This window comes from Salarias fasciatus, chromosome 9 (genome assembly GCF_902148845.1).
Source record: "Salarias fasciatus chromosome 9, fSalaFa1.1, whole genome shotgun sequence".
NCBI classification, from domain to species: domain Eukaryota; kingdom Metazoa; phylum Chordata; class Actinopteri; order Blenniiformes; family Blenniidae; genus Salarias; species Salarias fasciatus.
The window spans coordinates 16,187,997-16,205,540 of NC_043753.1; the positions used below are offsets into that span (position 1 = coordinate 16,187,997).

Here is a 17,544-nt window from a genome sequence, read left to right on the forward strand (position 1 = left end):
CCCAAGTAGATGAAACAAAATATGCATGAATGAACTAAAGTGAGTATTTTTTATATTTATCTTGTACTTTTATGTTCTTTTTGTTGGTATTTTTATCAGCAAAAAGCAAAAAATGGAATTATTTAGTGTTATTACTATAGTTTCCCACTGTACTATTATTCTTATCTATCTATCTATCTATCTATCTATCTATCTATGACTGAAGTTAATGATTATTGCTGAAGAGGTGCGTCCGGGCAGGTCCCGAGCCGCAGGTAGCGCCGGTACAGTACCGGAGGAGGAGGGCCGGCAGGAAGCGGCGTGGGCAGCCTCTCCGTGTCACCGCCTGCGTCACAGCAGACGCCAGGAGGGAGTTTTCCACTGACGAAAAAGGCTGCGCGGCTCGACAGTCTGCTCCAGACAAGGGAAGCGCTTCAGCCGGTACGGAGCCCCGCACGCCGGAGACGCGCAGACAATAGCAGCCGGGAGCCGTGCGTGTACGCGGGGGATCAGCGCCGTAGCCTATTTATTCGTGCCATTTGGATTACTTTACACCCTTTATCCCATCCGACGGGTTCATCCGACGCTATTTGGTCCCCGATGGTGATCGGATACTTGAACTGCTGGTGAGTACCCGCACAGTTCGCGGTCGGATTATCGAACACCGTACATTTTTTTTTTTTTTTTTTTTTTTTTTGCGTTCAACCTGAGCCAGATAGTTTGTATGCGATGTGGTCGGTTTGATTTAAATGCCCCGTTAAGAGCGGCTGGTGTGAGGAGTGTTATAGCAGCCGGGGGTTGTTTTAAAACACCTTAAATGTAGCGGTGCTTTAACTTGACGCGCGGCGTAAAGTGAGTTTTTAACTAAGTTGAAACGGCGGGCAGGAGTATGGTTGACAACAATGAATTAAAATAATTAGTTTTTTTGTTTTTTGGTAGAAAGTCTAGTGATCCGCGTCATTCATTCACCTATCGATTGATCGCATCGGCTGTGTCAGTGATTGGAGAAACTTCTCGGTTGGATCGTGGGTTTTTTTTCTATATTATTTATTCATTTATTTATTCACGCGGGGCTGCTGCGCTGCGTTTCGGATCCATTAAACGTGAAGTGTTGATGAGGTCGCCTTTGTGTATTCAGCCCGTGTGGAGTCGTTCCTGCTCACCTCGGCGGTGCTGGTGCGCCTCTTGTAACGAGAGCGACTCCTGAAGGCAACTACATCTGAGCGCACAGCTGACGGAGCCGCTGTCATTACAATTAACATTAATCACGAGGGGGTGATCGGGTCAGCGTGCGCGGCTGCGTGCACGCGCGCGCGCGCGTCTTTATTTAATCATCGGGGTTTTTGATTGATAATTGATTGGACGGTGCACCTCATGCAGGTAACTGCAGATTCAGTCTGCGGAGCTTTTTCATTGTTTGATTTTTTTTTTTTAAATATTTGTTTTTGTCCTTCATTCGTATTTTTTTTAAAACATAATCAGCTGTGTTTTGTATATAAATAAGCGAAATCGGTATGAATTAAATTCTTAGAAAAACAAGGTGCCCGCTGTTTATTTATTTACGACTACTCTTCCCCGCAGCTGTTTTATTAATGCATTTTTCAGGTATGACACTGTAGTCTGACGCTTTTCCTTTGTAGAGCTAGACCAAATCTGTTTTTGATTTACCAAAAAAAAAAAAAAAAAAAAAAGCGACTGTATCAATGTATTCGTCTCTAGCGCGACCTCACCCGGATCATTTTTGGAATCATGTTTTCTAGAATTAGGCTACAGAGAGCTGAATGATCCTTTGTTTACTGAGAGGGAATATAACACTTGGTGTTGTGCATTTCATGTGGCATGCTTTTCCCAGGAATGTCCAGGGGTGTTGGATAACTCTTTATCTCCACTTATATAACAATTTTTTCCATTTTAGCTCACATTTTACACCCTGACCCCCCCCCCCCCTTGAAAAAAAATCCTCTGGCCAGTGTGTTGCCCTCTCATGAACACTAGGCTGAACTGCATGAAGGCAGCAGCAGCTCTGTGCATTATTTGAAGGAATTTGAAGCAAGACAAACAGCATCTATGTCCCCTAACCCCCTCTTCTCTATCATGTGATCCCGGATTCTGCTAACCTTGTGTTGCCTGCAGCTGTCAGACACAGCACAGATAATCTGGATGGCCACTTCCTGTGTGCACTGCAGTGTATGTTTCACAACCCCAGGAAGCTCGTGCACACTTTCAGTATCTGCCTCCCCAGCTGGAGGAGAGGCGGCAGCCGGAGCACGCTGCCGGGTTCAGGCGAGGTTGTCTGTGCCTGCTTCATTTTGGTCACGCAGGACGGCCCCACGCTTTTGTGCCTCGGAGACGGGAGAGGAGCGAGGCGGCAGCGGAGGGTGGGTGGTTCGGGTGGTGGAGGGGTGGGGGGGGGGGAGTAACAGGGAGCCTGCTGACAGTCTCCAACACAGCAGCATAGAGCTCTCCCATCTGCTTTGTCCTCTCCCAGCATTCCATACAGCAAATGTCCCAGACTGAGCTCGACCCCTGAACCTGCAAGCACCTCCTCCCTTCCTCCTCACACATGAACAGACCCGGGAGCTGCACATTTTCTGTCTGTAGCCTGTTATGCAAAAGAGATTTTCTCAAGTTTTTTTCTTTCTTTTTTTTGCATACACTGCTTAGTTTCTGACAGACAGAAAGGATGTTTGACTCTTTCTTTGTGCAGTCACCACACCTTTCATTGGAATTAGGAAAAGCTTCTTCTTTCCTTTTTTTTTTTTTTTTTTTGTTTTTTTAATTTTGTCTCGAGCTCAAAATAAGAGTGAATGAGTCAGGATCATTCAGAGTAAAGTCCTCTGCAGGCATCACTTAGCCCGCACAGCAGATTAATGACAGTTGAGGACATGTGAGGTCCACGTGCAACCTAATACCCTGTCAGGTGTGGCGGGGAAAGGTGGCTCGCCGGAGTGCCTGGTGGGAGGAGGACTTTCCAGTGGTTAGCAGCAGAAAGCACATCTGGGTTAGATAGAGCCTGTGTTCTTCTCCCACCATTACAGCCGGAGCGGCGCTGCCAGACTGGAATTCCTGTGGCTTGGAGACATGACATTATTTATTTGTTTTGTCCAATCCTCCCTCCCTCCTTCCCACTACCTCTTCTTTTTGGAATCGGCCTGAGCACGGGTCAGAGCAGAGGAACAGAATGTTTCTGTGGCACAGCGGGCTTCAGTGAGAACAACAGGCTCATAGAGAAGAAAGCAGCAGCAGCGGCAGCAGCTCTCCCCACATTGTTCCAGCAGGTGGAGCGCTTCTGACCAACAGCTGACTTTAAGATAGGAGCCCATGTGTTTCCCCAGCTGCGTCGGGGCTGGAATTAAAGCCCACTGTCACCTTGATGGCTCTGATCAATTGCCTCTGTCTTCTCAGTGGGAGCACTGGAAGCGAGAGGTGCAATACCTTGAAAGCCTGGAAGGGGGAGGGACTGAGGGGAGCTGCCTGCCCAGACATGGCTTCACACACACACACACACACACACACGCAGAAAGACTCCCAGCCTCATCATTATCACATTTTATGAGCACTCAGTCAGTCAGTCAGTCAGACAGTGCGCACGGTTGTCAGTGTGCCATGTGAACGCTCTCGGCTGGCTCCGATTAGTGCAACTTGTGGCTCCCTCCCACACTGTTATCAGCTGGAAGGGGGCTGGACCGGCGGTGCAAGGGGTCAAAGTCAAGTGTGACAGTGGCAGTTTAAAAAAAGCTACTCTGCAGATGCAGGGATTTATGTAATTATATACTGTAAGTCTTTTCTCAAAGCTTTTTTTTTTTGCATTTCAATTGGAAGTAAATCTTTATTTTTTAAGCAGCTGGCTTGTTATAGTTTCAAATTTGTTATTTGTCTCTGTGAGTAAGTAACCGGAGCATTTTCTTGCAGCCTGTTATTCCCTGTTTAGATGATCCGGGCTCCTTAATAAGGACTTGAAAAGCCGTCTGCAGAAATGAATTGGGATTCTGAAGTCATACGAACAGCCTGTAGCTGCATGTATCAAGATAATCTCATTCGACTGACATAGTTATGCATCTGACTAGAGCTGTGTAGTGCTTCTGGTGACAAATCTCCTCGCCTGAGATTTATCTTCCCAACTCTGTGACAACTGGCTGGGGAGCACCTCGGTGGATGCGTCCTTTATCTGCCTGCCTGTGTGCGGTTGATGGAATGACAGTGATGCATAATTTAGTGTGCGCTGAAAACATGCTGTGCTCCGTCTCTGGCTCGGCTGTCCGATCACATCCATTCTCCATTTAGAGCAGACATTCACAGACACTGCTTTCTTTTGGAGCCAGCTCTGAATTCCTCCCTTTTATCTTTGTTCTTTTTTTTTCTCCCCCCCTTCTCTCTCCCTCCGCCCTTTTGCAAATGAGTCATTGCACGATGTTGTCTTTTTTACCCCCCCCCCCCGTCCCTTGTTCCATCCACTCTCGGTGCTCTCTTAGCCTTGTTCAGTGGGCGCAGTGGCTGAACGGGGCTGAGACGCTCCAGATTGACTACAAGCCGTCCCCTTGCCAGGATTAACCTCTCGCCATTGTTTCTGCCCATTGAACAGGATTAACAAATCAATGTGTCAGGTAGACTGCAGTCAAGAGACAATGACCCAGTTCTGACACCGCTGCCCCCCCTCCCACCTCCATCCCTCTCCTCCCCTTCTGCCTCACTGCAGCTTTTAATTAAAAAGACTTTGCTTAGCTGGCGCTATGTACTCCCTTGAGGTAGCCTCACAGCTTTGTTTTCATTTTTGCAGGGAATTGGGGGTGGAAATTATCGCAAAAAAAAAAAAAAAAAAACTGCGAGGTGAACTCTTGTGTGCACCTCTCTATTCGTGAAAAAAAAAATATATATGCAGCAATTTAAAGCACACATGTTGTCTGATCAGAAAACACGTCAGCCACAGATGTTTCATCCAGGTGTTTCCACACTTTCAAGGCAAATCCCACTCTGTGATCATTTTAGTAGCCGTGAAAGGCGTTTGGAGATTATTTAATGCTCGAGTGAACTGATGGATGGCAATCCGGCGGCTTCTCCTCTCCCTGGTCCTGGAATGTTCGAGCCATTGAGACGGCCGCAGAGGAGAGGAAGCCTATTTGTTTGTTGTAGAGACAGCATGAGCCAGCTTGACCTATTGCAAGGTGATTCATTCATCATACGTGCACTGGGGACAACAATATCTGACTGCAGCAATAACAATAACCCCCTATACATCTGCGGAACTGCCCCCACTGCCTACACCGAGGTGTCAGCCTCTTGCCCTTGACTGTATCTTCGCCTTTATCCTTGTCAAAGGTGGACAGGTTTTGCATAATTGCTCCCCCTTGCATGGCTAAATGACCCTTTCCCTGCATACCAGCAGAGTTTTTGTTTTTTTTCTTCTTCTTCTTCGAGTGCCGATACTTGCATAACACTGCAAGACGAGCCAGGCATGCAGCTCACGCACGGAGTTAAAGTACCTTTTAAAGCCTCTGGAGGATTCCAGATGTATCCAGCCCCTGGCACATTTAGCTGTGCACTCTCTCCAGTTGGCAGCAAAGTTTGGTTATCTGTGCGTCTGTGTTATTCTGTCTAATAATTAATATGGGATTTGTTGAGATCCATACTGTTAAGATTACCTGAAAGAGGCCAAAGAAAAAAAAAAAAAGTCCTGTCAAGCTGAAAAAGATCAATGCGATATTTTGCTGTGACAAAATGATACGTGTTACCAAGAAAACACCTGTGAAAAATTACAGTTAGAAATAAACCAACATTTGAAGTGGATGCATAATAAAGCCAAGCTGCAGCAGCTGTAAGTCATTTGGCTGTGATTTCAAAGACGGTAAACAGTTTGATGGTGAAATGACCTCTTTATGGGTGATGTTAACGTCTTTTTTTTTTTCTTTTTTCTTTTTTGCCTCGTTCCACACCAGTGTGGGGAGTGTCTGCGCTGGCGCACAGCCCGGTCACGTCTCCCCTCTTGTTTCGCTTCCGTCTTTCCTCTCCACCTTCGAGTCGCTCCTCTTGCTCAGACTGGCAGGAGTCCCCCCCCCCCCCCAGACGGCGACGGTGACCTGCCTTGTTTCGCAGCCGTCATCGTCTTGCACTTCCCAGAAGTTGTGAAGGAAGCTCATCTGTTGTTTTGAGAAGTCACTTGATACGCTCTTCGTCGCATAAAGAAAAGAACACACGAGCTGTAACCTCCCTTTCTTATCAAGCTTGTTAAGTTTCTTGTCTGTGATTTCTGTTCTTTTCACTTCCTGGAACAAAGATGGGAATTTAGTTAAGCTTTGACAGTTTATTCACTGACTGGATTATGAATGAAATGCAGGTGAGGAAGATATTAAGCGTGCTCACTGAGAGTTTCATGATTCAGGGTTTGCCTTGCTTTAAGAGCTTTGACTGGAATCATCTTTTTGACCGGCTTCTCTCAAAGGACTGCTTGTGCTGCTGAAGCAGCAGTGTCTCACATGAGATCTCTGAAGGATTTGATTAGTTGCGTAACAAAACGTCTTGAGTGTGCACACTTTTTCCCCACGTGACCGCATTAAACAAGACAATTGGAAAATTACCCGGGCTTTGTCTTGCATATGTGATTGTGGCTCGTTGATTTCAGGGCTACCTATGGAGAGTGATTGAAACGTCCATGGCTGCATGATTAGGTCACCTTTGTTCCTTGTTTTCTCTAATCAATGGATTTGCTGAGTTGATGGGATTTGGAAGAGGGTTAAGGGTCCGGTAATTGTTGACTTAGGCGAATAGGACTGATTGATTGCTTCCTGTGCCACGGCTCGCTCCCACTCTCAGCCGACTGCAGCACGAGACTGGGACGCTCGCAGTGTCACATGGCCGAGCACTGGCGGACTCGCGTGCACCAGCGACAATGGAAAAGCTCCTGTCAATTTTTTTTTTTTTTAATTTGTTCACGAGGAAGTCATTTATGAAGCTGTTCAAGTGAATTTAAATGATCCGCTAATGTCGCCCCTCTGATCTCTCCTGCAGATTGTTCGCCATGAGTGGGCTTCTGAAGAGGAAGTTTGAGGAGGTGGATGAGGACCCGTGCTACTCCTCACCCTCTCCCTCCTCCCTCTCCTCCGCCTGCTCAGGCTGGGACTCGGAGGGGGAGAGCTGCTACTCCGACACCCTGGATTCCACTCCCAGCAATCCCAGCTCCCCAGCAACAAATTTCAACAGTGAGTGTCCTCTTCCGGCAACGATTAATCGTAGAAAGAGCTGATGGTGCGTTCTCTCACCTTGTCTTTAACATCCGCACAGGTTCTGATAGCAAACCTATAAAAGTGGGGGAGAGGTTAAGGAATTTAGGCAGCTGGCAGCCCATGAAACACTTCACAGAAATGATTCCAGACTTCTGCAATGAATACTTCTTTTGATTTTATGCCCTAAAGCTGCAACATGGCTAATCGCATTATGCAGTGGCTGCTCACCTTGGCTCCATCTCCACCTTTCGCTCGCGGCCTCGCGGACAGACACCTCCTCGCCCTTCCCTTCGAGAGATGTAGGTCGAGGCGCTTCGGGGCGACTCCGTCTCGTTCGCGGGCGTGCGTCCGCCGGTCTTTAGGGGACCGGCCGGCGTTGGAGAGGGATTGTGGCGTACAGGAGAAGGGGCGAGCAAGTTGTGAGGTTTCCAGGATGGCGGGGCAACGAGCCAGGAAGGGAAGCGTGGCAGGCTGCCAAGGCTGGGAACACACAGAGCCTTGTCTGAAGCCCGGGCGTGCACCCAGCACAGGTGCTGAAAGAGGCTGGGTGAAGGGATACAGAGAAGGGGGAAGGACAATCAAGGAAGAAAGGGAGAAAAAAAAAAGCATGCACACACACACTGCAAAGACCAGACTGAGTGGACTATTAGAATCCGGTGTTTATGTTGGAGCATAAAGTTGTTTGCCATTGTGAAGGAAAAGGAGGATAAACAGCCAGCAAGCAGTCTCATTTAGAGGCGCTGGAGAAGGTGTCATTTGTCTCCTATGGGTGTCATAAGCTTGACTGGATTTGATGGATGTGTAGCTGAACCCGGCAGTTTATTTCATCTGTATTACCCCCTCGCAGCAGATTAGATACATAGCGAAGCTATTGTGTGTCGCTCACCTGTACTGAGGGGGAAAGGTTACTTTTATCCCTCTGAGCGGAGATTTTCCTGTTTGGCTTTTTTGTGAATTTCAATGCCAGCTGTTCAGGGTGTGTGACAGAAAAAGCTCCTTGGCTGAGAAACTGGGACTCTACAAGGGATTTCCCACCACATAATGTGAGCCCAACACATGTGGATTATCAGGCACGCATGCAAGTGTTTTTGAAAGGCGAAAAAAAAAAAAAAAAGCTGTGGTTGGTAAAGTAGAGGAAAAAGTTGCTTGTCCTCGTGTGAGACTCAAAAGTTGTGTTAGATATTCCTGGGCCGAGGAAGTGGAATTTATAATAAAGCTTAAATAATTGTTGGGCTTTTTTCCCCTCCACATGTGGTTCCACTCTGACTCCCATATGGTTTCATTGTATCGGGTATAGAGAGATGGCTCATCGCTGTGGGTCCTAAATGTTTTTAACAGAAAGAAGACCTTTGACTTCTCAGTTACTGGGCCTTTTTTAGGAGCTTGTCAGCAAGCAGCAAAACCAGGGTGGGCAGTTTTTTTTTGTTCTTTTCGTTCCTGTTCCGAGAGCTGCACTTCCATTCTCCACCCATCTGGAAGCCCGGAGCAGTCGCTGAACAGTTTGTGATCCTGGCGGCTCTGCTTCCTCCGCTGTGTTGGCCACCAAGGGGAAATTCCTGTGTTGGGTGGTTTTTGTCGCACAGGAGGACCAGAAACAAAGCTGCATGGTTTCTTGGTAGTTTTGGGTTTCGCTTTACAGGATGTCAGTGTGTGGGACTCCTGTTAGCAGTGTTCTTTAATTGGGTACATGATAAGGTGTGGGCAATAAATCAGAGGGGTGTCCTTTTACAGTCTGCTCAGCAGCAGTCGCACTTATCTCCAGCATCCAAGCGTTGGCGTCTTCTGCCATCTAGTGGCTTATAAAGACGAATCAAAAACCTATTTTAAATTCTTTGTGTTTTTCTGTCCACAGCAACATCCATCCTCAAGAAATCCAAAAGAGCAAGACGGAGCAATGTCACGTTTGACCAGGTGACGGTGTTCTTCTTCCCTCGGTGCCAGGGCTTCACCAGCGTTCCCAGTCGGGGAGGATGCACTCTGGGCATGATGCAGCGCCACAGCGCGCTGCGCACCTACACGCTCGCCGAGTTCGCGGTGGAGCAGCGTCTCCTGCGCCGGGAAAAACTCCTCAACAGACTCAGGGAAGAGAAGCTGGAAGCTCTCAAACTGAAGGTGAGCAAAGTCACATAAAAGTACCAAATCTGTCTCCCTCCTTCAGTTAGCCGACATGACAATTAAACGTTTTTTTTCCCCCCTCTTCAGCTGACGAAGAACGGCACCCAGGAGAGCGAGGAGGCGGAGCAGCTCACGCTGGACGACATCCCGGAGCAGGACGTCGACATCAGCGGAGCCAACCTGGAGGAGGGCTCGTTCCTCCAGCCTTACCCGTCGAAATGGCGCTACGCGCTGCTCAAAGCGGCCGGCGTGAAGAAGATTGACAAGGAGGAGAAGAGGCAGCTGCACGAGCTGAGGCTCTCCAGGGAGAACTGCGGCTGCGACTGCCAGGGCTTCTGTGAGCCCGAGACGTGTAGCTGCAGCCTGGCTGGCATCAAGTGTCAGGTGAGAGCTCCTCTAAGATTTCCTGCTCTCAACGGACACAATGCGACTTCGACAAGACACTCACCCACTTCCTGTTCCTTGCAGATGGACCATTCCTCCTTCCCGTGCGGCTGCACCAAGGACGGCTGCGGAAACACGGAGGGCCGCATCGAGTTCAACTCCACCAGGGTACAGACGCATTACATCCACACCATCATGAAGCTGGAGCTGGAGAAGAGGCTGGAGGAGCAGTCGAGCACGGAGGAGGAGGAGGACAACGCGACCGGCGCCACCCCCCTACCAGCAGTGCCCTCGTTTCCCTTCAGCGCCGAGCTGGCGGCGGCCGGAGAGAACAGTTGCAGCAGCGACATGACGGACCTGTCGGACTGCTCGGGTCAGAGCGAGGACTCGGAGGCGGGCGACGCCCCCTGCGAGCACCACAGCCCGCTGGACGTCGACGAGAAAGGCCTGAGCCGCATCCTCTGCTTCAGCGACAGCGAGAACTGCTCCAGGAGCAGCCGGGACGGCGGGGAGAAGAACAGTAAGGACTCTTGTGGCCCAGATCAGCAGCAGCAGCAGCAGGCGTCTACGGAGGCTTTCAGTAGCTTTAGCATGGTGGACTTTGGCGACGAGAACGACAATATCGACGCCGCGCTGTTAGAGTCTGCAGATGATCACACAGACAATCGAGCAACAGCCATTTCAGAACTTTTGGACGAGAACGCCAACCAGGGAAACGGACTTTTCCACAGCAGTAGCGTGCCGCACACACCTTCCCCGACCATCGATCGCTCGGCGAGCTACAACATGGACCTGAGCCTCTCCTCCGAGTCGGATCTGGAGTTCTTCGACGGCTTCCCCTGTCTGGGGCCGAGCTCTCTTTACAACTCCCTGAAGGAGTACGAGCACATGGACAACTTCTTTCAGTTTCAGTTGCCTAGTTACCCCAGTTTCCCTGCAGCGAGCGACCCTGGGACTTGCCTCTTAGAGTCACTGATTGGCCTTTCAGAATCTGTCCCAGAGCCCCCCGCCACATTTACGGACAATCAGCTGTTGGAGGAAGCCATGAAATTGTCAGTGATGGAGTCTGTGAAAGTTTGACGAATCGTGAAAAATGTGTGGACTGTGCGAGAGGGGGGAAAAAATAGCGGTTTGGGAGGGGAAGGGGAAATGCACATAAGATGTCAACATGTTGGAGGAAGCTTTTATTTCCCTCATGCCTAATACATGTACAAGTTTTTCAGATTTGCCTTCAAAATGTTAGAAAAGCAGTTTGGGAATATTGCTGTGTGCGAGATGGCAGCTAGTGTTAAAAGTGAGAAGATACAGAAACAAGAGATTAAATTGACCAGGCCCTCAGAAACCAATGATGGCTCTCGATTCCTAAGAAAGCTCTTTTAACCAAACCAAGACCACCAACCACATTGTACACAGGAACCAACCTTAACTGGGGCCAGGTTGGGATTCTCAACACAGCTGAATGTGCACCTCAGGGATTTTTTTCTAGCTTTCTAGCTTTTGGAGGCAATGTATGGTGACCATTGCTGTGATGGCCTTCATATGAAACCCGAGTCAAATGGCAACGTAGTCCTGTTCGCGAGTGGAGCAGGCGGGGTCCTCCCTGTGTAAAATCCTGAAGCTAGTGGGTTCTTTCTCCTCGAGATCTCTCCCCAGGGTCTTAAATGGTACAAAAAAAAAATCCCTCTAAAAGCTCCTCGATCTGCACTTTATCTGTGAAAGCAGTTATGTATGAATAGGCATTGTTTTGGTCGTACGGGATCGATTCAACAGTTCAACGCTAAATTATGGAGTTTCATATTTATGAGCTGGGTAACTAGAATGAATGCTCATACCATTACAAGCTGTAGCTGTATTGTCTTTTTTTTTAAATTATTTCCTTTATGATTTTATTTTTTTATTTATTTCTGAGAAAGCTTACTTTCACTCAAGCAGCAGCACTGTGGTTTGATATTTTTCACCTGAAAGTGCAATCTTCCTTCCTTTTTTCCATATCACATTTCAGCATTGTTATGGGAACTGGGACCACAAGTCCATCAGAAAGTATTTAATATCTATTCTCTTATAACAATTTTTTTTTTTTTTTGGTAACTTATTATGTCATTATTTCATTAGTTATTTAATTTAGGACATTATGGCAATAAAATGGGCTGTTGTAAAGTTTACTGGATGTGCCTGCTTATCAGGGGAGCCATGCCTGCCGACGGCGAGCGCACAGTGCTTCCATCTAAGCTTTGGGACTGAAAACTGTGGAATCTCCCTAATCACTGAAACTAAATTATGGGTCTATTGTATCGCTGCCTATACTATAACCATAGAAAAATTACACTAATATTTTGTAACTAATTTATGTAGGGTGACAAAAGAATTCTAATCACTGACAAATTGAATATTTTATTAAGCAAAATGAGTAATTTTCAATCTGGGACAACCTTTGTTATATAATGAATTATAGAGAAATGTATACTTATGAAGGTTATTGCTCTCCAGCGTTTTGAAGTATTTTTCATAGGCAGTCGTATGGTTAGATATCTTAGAGAAATGCCACTAAAAAACTAAGAAAAATTGCAAAGATCAATTTGATTGTATTCTGAATTCTTGGAAGTCTGTGACTTGGGTTACAAGATGTTATTAAATTACACATGTAAAGGGTCTTGGTGGATAAAAACTGCATATATTATACAGTTTCTATCGTGCACGCAAACCCTGAAATTTGAAGAGTTGCCTCATTAATTGTAGACCTTTCTAAGGTGATTGTGCCGTCACCTGCGTGAAAAGCTTGAGGGATACTACATAGTTGATGTACATATCTCACCCTTTCTACAGCTGTTCCAACAGCCTTCTGGACCCTTTAGAAAAATATGCATGCAGGTCCTGTTTGTTAAAACTTGTTCTGATTAATTGTATACTTTGAAAAAGTGCAGTGCGCACATTGGAAATGTATTATTCGCCTTTTTTTGATTACTTTGAAATCCATCCGATATTGGCTTCTCATGCCACGAAGAGGGCACAAATTTCTGTGAGCATTTGTTTTTCTTGTATAAAAAAAAAACCAACAAAAAAAAAAAAAACATCAAATCTCATGAAGAAACGGCAACCGTGAGTGTTTATCAATGTAATGTATTACAGTACAGTTTATTTTGGTTTTTTTGAAGAACGTGTCTTACTTTATTTTATTTCTTTTTGCCTTTTGTGTTGTACATATTTCTGCTTGAATGGTCCTGCAGAGCAAACAAAGCTGCTTTATTTTTTACATATTCACACATTAACCTGCTGTTCAAAAACAGTTTCTTTCATCTAAGCCATTTTGACAGCCTGTCCCTCCAAATAATAATAATAATAATAAAAAAAAAACATTTTCTAAATGCTTGACTTGTGCTTGTGTTTCATGTGCTCATTTTGTTGGAAGAAACTTACTGCAGATAGAATTTATTGTCATTATTTCAGCAATAGGAATATGCTTGGCACCTCTGGCTGAAGGTGTAAAATTGGTAAAGGTATTTAAAAAATTGTTGCCACTTTTAAGATACTCCACTTTCACTGGTCAAAAGTTTATTGTTCCATCCAATTCTTATAGCTCTTCTCTTATTATTGTGGGTGCTGGAGTCCCTCTGAGCTGACAGGTGGTTACAGATACCCTGTCTTTAAAATACTTACGAACACACACTCTAATATTCAAAACCACAATCAGTTTGTGAGTTATTTATTAACTTCAAGAACACCATTTTTGGGAAGTGGGGGGAAAAAAGAAAAGGGTACAAACAGACCGTGCCAACTCAAACAGGACATTGTGTATGCGTGTGTGAGTGTGTGCTCTGAATATAAGTAACTGTAGCATTTCAGTAGTGATTGAGTCAAAACTGATTTTTTTTTTTTCTTTGAAATGCAGTGCACTTCTCCAGGAAAGTGAGTGCCTGGCACTGAAAAATAAAATTAATAACAGATAGTAAATCTCCAAAGCAGCGACTTAGCAGGTATTCTCATAATGCTGCTTCTTTTATGTGTTTATTTCACTACTTAAATAGTCTGTAAAGGTTTTATACTGGCTGTTTACATTTGCGAACAAAAAAAATAAGTTTGACTGAGTTACTACTTAGGTGCTGCAGTTATGTCCTGTTGTTCAGTGCACACACACACATACACACACCTATACTGTTGAAAACATTTCACCTCAAATGCACTGAAACATTGTTAGTTTTTCATCTGAACCTCAGGAATCCGCCTGTGGTTTCCAGTCTCCATGGTTAAGAGAAAAACACTTGATGTGAGGTCATGCTGCAGCCTCCTGACTACCACCGCAAACATATGGCCGCAAATTCCAGGAGAGGAGGAAATCTGGAGAATGTGACAGCAGTGGACCAACATTTGGCACCAATTAAAGTTTAGCTCTCAATAGGACTGTGATTAAAATGTCTGGCTCTCCTTTGCTCCAACTTAAAGATTCCCCTTTTGAGCACTTCTTAAAATCTGACAGAAATTAGACTGAAACACACCCTAAACAATCCAGTTTCACCAGAACAGCTGGAGCTCCAGCACAGCCTGGCTGAGAGCAGCAGAAACAGACCCGACGTGACATACATTTCTGGGGCATGAAAGTGCAAGTGCCAAGAAATGCAACAGATTCTGAGAAGACTCAGGATGTCGCCTGCTCCAAACATGACGCGCTGTCGCCACCTTTTGGTTGTTTCCGGAACTGCATGCAGAGATGACTTCAGAGACAAATGAATCATCATATAGTACTTTATTTCACAGGTGATATTGTGTTCTTTAGTTGTTTTCCATGACCTGGAATAAAAATGTAAAGGAAATGATCTTTCAAATGGAACACATTCCCATCTGATAGGCAGTGATGGAAGGCTTCAGGAGGCTTACCGAATACATCCAGTCCATGAAGTAAGACACTCTGGTGAAGACGGTGGGTTTAGTCTCCTGGTTGCACCTGCCAGCTGGACCGTAACTGACAACGCCGTGGACTCTCCATGCTCCGTCGATGTAGCAGCTCAGGGGACCTCCAGAGTCGCCCTGGGAGCAGAGAGAGAGAGATTCAACACCTCTTTGGGTCACAGGGGTCACCTTTTCCAGAGGTCAACACACTCCGGGATTTTGTAGTAAACTTGTATTTTTTTTCCATTGTAAGACATTATTAGATCTAGTCGTTGGGATCCAAATGAAGGAATGAAGGTGTTGGTGTACCTGGCAGCCTGATATGACTCCATCCCCTCCTGCACACACCATGCTCTTCAGAGCGAGGCTGCCCCACCACTGAGGCTGGGAGCAGACTGAATGCTCCACCACCTTCAGGGGAGCAACCTGCAGGATGTCGGGGACGCTGCCATAGTCTGAGGAGGAGAAGAAGGAGTGTAGATATGGTTTCACTGGGTGCGTGTAAAAAGATGGACTTTTACATTCAGCGTGTCTGTGCACTCGTCCGCTCACGGTCCATTAATCCCCAGCCGGTGATGTAGCAGGTGAAGTCGTGAGGCAGCATCTGTTCAGGGGCGGGGAGCTCAGCGATGGCCACGAAGCCGTTGTCGTAGATGGAGTCAGCCAGTTTCAAGAGGGCAATATCATTTCTGAGAGGAAATTCGAAGGTGAAGTCAGCTGGGACAGGCAGATTATCACCCTGTAGTCTGGATCAAGCAGGTTTAGATTAACAACATAAGGGTGGGTGCGTATAAAATGATAAACATGCAGCTGCTTTACCCGTTGCCGAGGTCACCGGTCCAGCCAGGATGGACGATGATCTTTTCCACACGGGCGAACTGCTCACTGCCCTCGTTCTCAGACAGGTCATACTCACCCACCACCACACGGTACTTACTTTCATCCATACTGAAAGAATCAGAAAGAAAAAAAAAAACAACAAAAAACGCACTTGCAACAAGTCTTTTTGCATTCATGTATTTTGTCCAGGACACATAAAAGACAACAAGAGGCCAAACCTGAGAATGCAGTGAGCTGCAGTCATGATGAAGAGGCTATCGACGATAGAGCCTCCACAGATGTGGTAGAAATCGTTCTCATCATATGAGTCAAACTGCAGAGAAACCTGAAGAAGAGAGAGAAACTTAATGGTTTTCCTGAGATCATTCATGTAAATTTAATATTTACGCATAAAACAGAGAAGAAACCTCAAAAGCGAATGGCAATGGATCCTCCAGCAGTCCTTTCAATCCGCTAAACTTGAAATCACTCAGTTAAAATAAATTTAAATATATTATTCAGATGTTTTACCTGCCATTTCCAGGTGTTGGGCTTTGCGTTGTTCCCTCCTACAACTCTATCATTTAGCACATTATGGTTGACACGCTTTTCAGCACCAATCAGGCCTTTGCCAAACACGTGCGTAGCAGAAAGGAAGAGCAGAAATGATGTGTTAATGTTGATAAGTGTATTCTGTTGTGAATAATACTGATATATTGAAGGAGGATCTCACCAATGCAGGCCAGAACAAACACAAGTCGGAACATGATGAAGCGCTGAGGACATGGTGCGGTTTGCTTATATACCACTTTGAGATGAGAGACCTTCACACAGATCTTCCAAATCAGCCAGACGGTTTGTTATCTTCCAAAGTCAGCAATTTGTCTAGATTAAGAACTCCTAGACCGACAGTAGAGTGTTCTATATTCTGTCCCTCAGTGGGTTGAAAAATAGAAAAATGGAAAAGCAGGAGCTTTATTCTATGGTAATCAATCTGAACTTACCAACATCCGCACACATGGGGCATGTTTACATAAATATATTCATAAAGACCACATTTATATTTAATGAAGTGAAAAAAAAAATATTATCATTGTGGGAAAAAAAGCATCTGTGGATGTGGTGCAGTCACACTTAAGCAAAGTCAAATAAACCAGCTGTGAAAGGGGAGAGTCAAACACAAATGTTCCAACTGTCATCAGGTCTGAGGACAAAAATGATAAACAGCCTGTGAAAAACATGTGCTTATGTAATATAGAGTGGAGCATATTATATAATGTGCTATCTTCATATAGGCTACAGAAACCAGTTACAGACATACTATCTTTTCTACATTAACATATTTTCTATTATATTTGTATTATTATTATTATTGTATCCTTCGCAAAACAAAATTTCTATCTAGTGAAAGTGAACTTGTTATTGGAAATTTGAAGGCTTGAATCCCATACAGGTCAAAACTAGACAGGTAACTGTTGGGGGTCGCTGAGCAGGACCCTGGACCCCCATCAGCTGATCAGAGTTCCCCAGTATGGCTGCTCACTGCATCCTACCAATAGGACAGGTAAATAGTAAGGACTGGACTCCTCAATGGGATTAATTAAGTATTATTACTTATTATAAATGAGGCATGAGGTTAATTACAAATATGTCTAATCCAACTCATGATTGCCCTTTGCATGTTCAAGTTGGCCAGCCTGTGTCATCATCTATGAAATGATTTATGACCCCAGAGTGTGACTTGAAATCAAGGAAAATAGTTTTAAATATGCTGCTTGTGCAACCTGCACTTACTGCAGAAATATGCAGGTCTGAAGGAGATGGTCTTTTTTTAATGGTTTTAAAAAGAGAAATTTTAAATAGAGACATTTTTTTAAGCAAGATGTTTCCGTAAAGAAGAATGTACAGCAGCATTAAACATTACATCTGCTGGAATTAAAAACAGAAATAAGAAAGAAAATCTCTAAAATGCTAATACATTTAATTAATATATGTGCAAAGCCAGATAGATTCACGGCAGCATCACTTGTATCTTATCTCAGCTCTCAGATTTGTATTATGTCCACTACTCTTGGGAAATTTCTCAGAGTTTTATTAGATATTTTACCCATTTTCTTGGTGGTTTGGCAGCAAACTCGAGCCTCTTGCG

At 45.4% G+C, this 17,544-nt stretch overlaps 2 protein-coding genes across 2 annotated transcripts; one reads left to right on the forward strand and one right to left on the reverse strand.

The window, feature by feature from the left end:
- The first annotated feature begins 378 nt into the window (after positions 1–378).
- Positions 379–10,775, forward strand: csrnp1b (cysteine-serine-rich nuclear protein 1b). Its single transcript, XM_030099564.1, has 5 exons — positions 379–605; positions 6,982–7,172; positions 9,049–9,308; positions 9,399–9,695; positions 9,780–10,775. Exons 2-5 carry the CDS (start codon positions 6,992–6,994, stop codon positions 10,773–10,775), a joined length of 1,734 nt encoding a protein of 577 aa, XP_029955424.1. The 5' UTR covers positions 379–605; positions 6,982–6,991.
- A 3,656-nt stretch (positions 10,776–14,431) lies between these two features.
- Positions 14,432–16,230, reverse strand: LOC115394450 (chymotrypsin-like elastase family member 2A). Its single transcript, XM_030099760.1, has 8 exons — positions 16,129–16,230; positions 15,927–16,021; positions 15,635–15,741; positions 15,396–15,524; positions 15,129–15,265; positions 14,886–15,031; positions 14,565–14,714; positions 14,432–14,477 (listed from the first exon to the last, which is right to left on the reverse strand). The coding sequence occupies exons 1-8, from the start codon at positions 16,160–16,162 to the stop codon at positions 14,460–14,462; spliced, it is 816 nt and encodes a 271-aa protein (XP_029955620.1). The 5' UTR covers positions 16,163–16,230; the 3' UTR covers positions 14,432–14,459.
- Between the last annotated feature and the right edge of the window lie 1,314 nt (positions 16,231–17,544).

Bases quoted from the DNA above. Each gene is read 5' to 3' on its own strand.
- csrnp1b (XM_030099564.1), top strand. From the start codon at position 6,992: ATGAGTGGGCTTCTGAAGAGGAAGTTTGAGGAGGTGGATGAGGACCCG. The intron at 7,173-9,048 runs GTGAGTGTCCTC...TTCTGTCCACAG, and splicing joins CCCAGCAACAAATTTCAACA to CAACATCCATCCTCAAGAAA. The intron at 9,696-9,779 runs GTGAGAGCTCCT...TGTTCCTTGCAG, and splicing joins TGGCTGGCATCAAGTGTCAG to ATGGACCATTCCTCCTTCCC.
- LOC115394450 (XM_030099760.1), bottom strand. From the start codon at position 16,162: ATGTTCCGACTTGTGTTTGTTCTGGCCTGCATTG. The intron at 16,022-16,128 runs GTGAGATCCTCC...TGTTTGGCAAAG, and splicing joins GTTTGTTCTGGCCTGCATTG to GCCTGATTGGTGCTGAAAAG. The intron at 15,266-15,395 runs GTAAAGCAGCTG...ATTTCCTCTCAG, and splicing joins ACCGGTGACCTCGGCAACGG to AAATGATATTGCCCTCTTGA.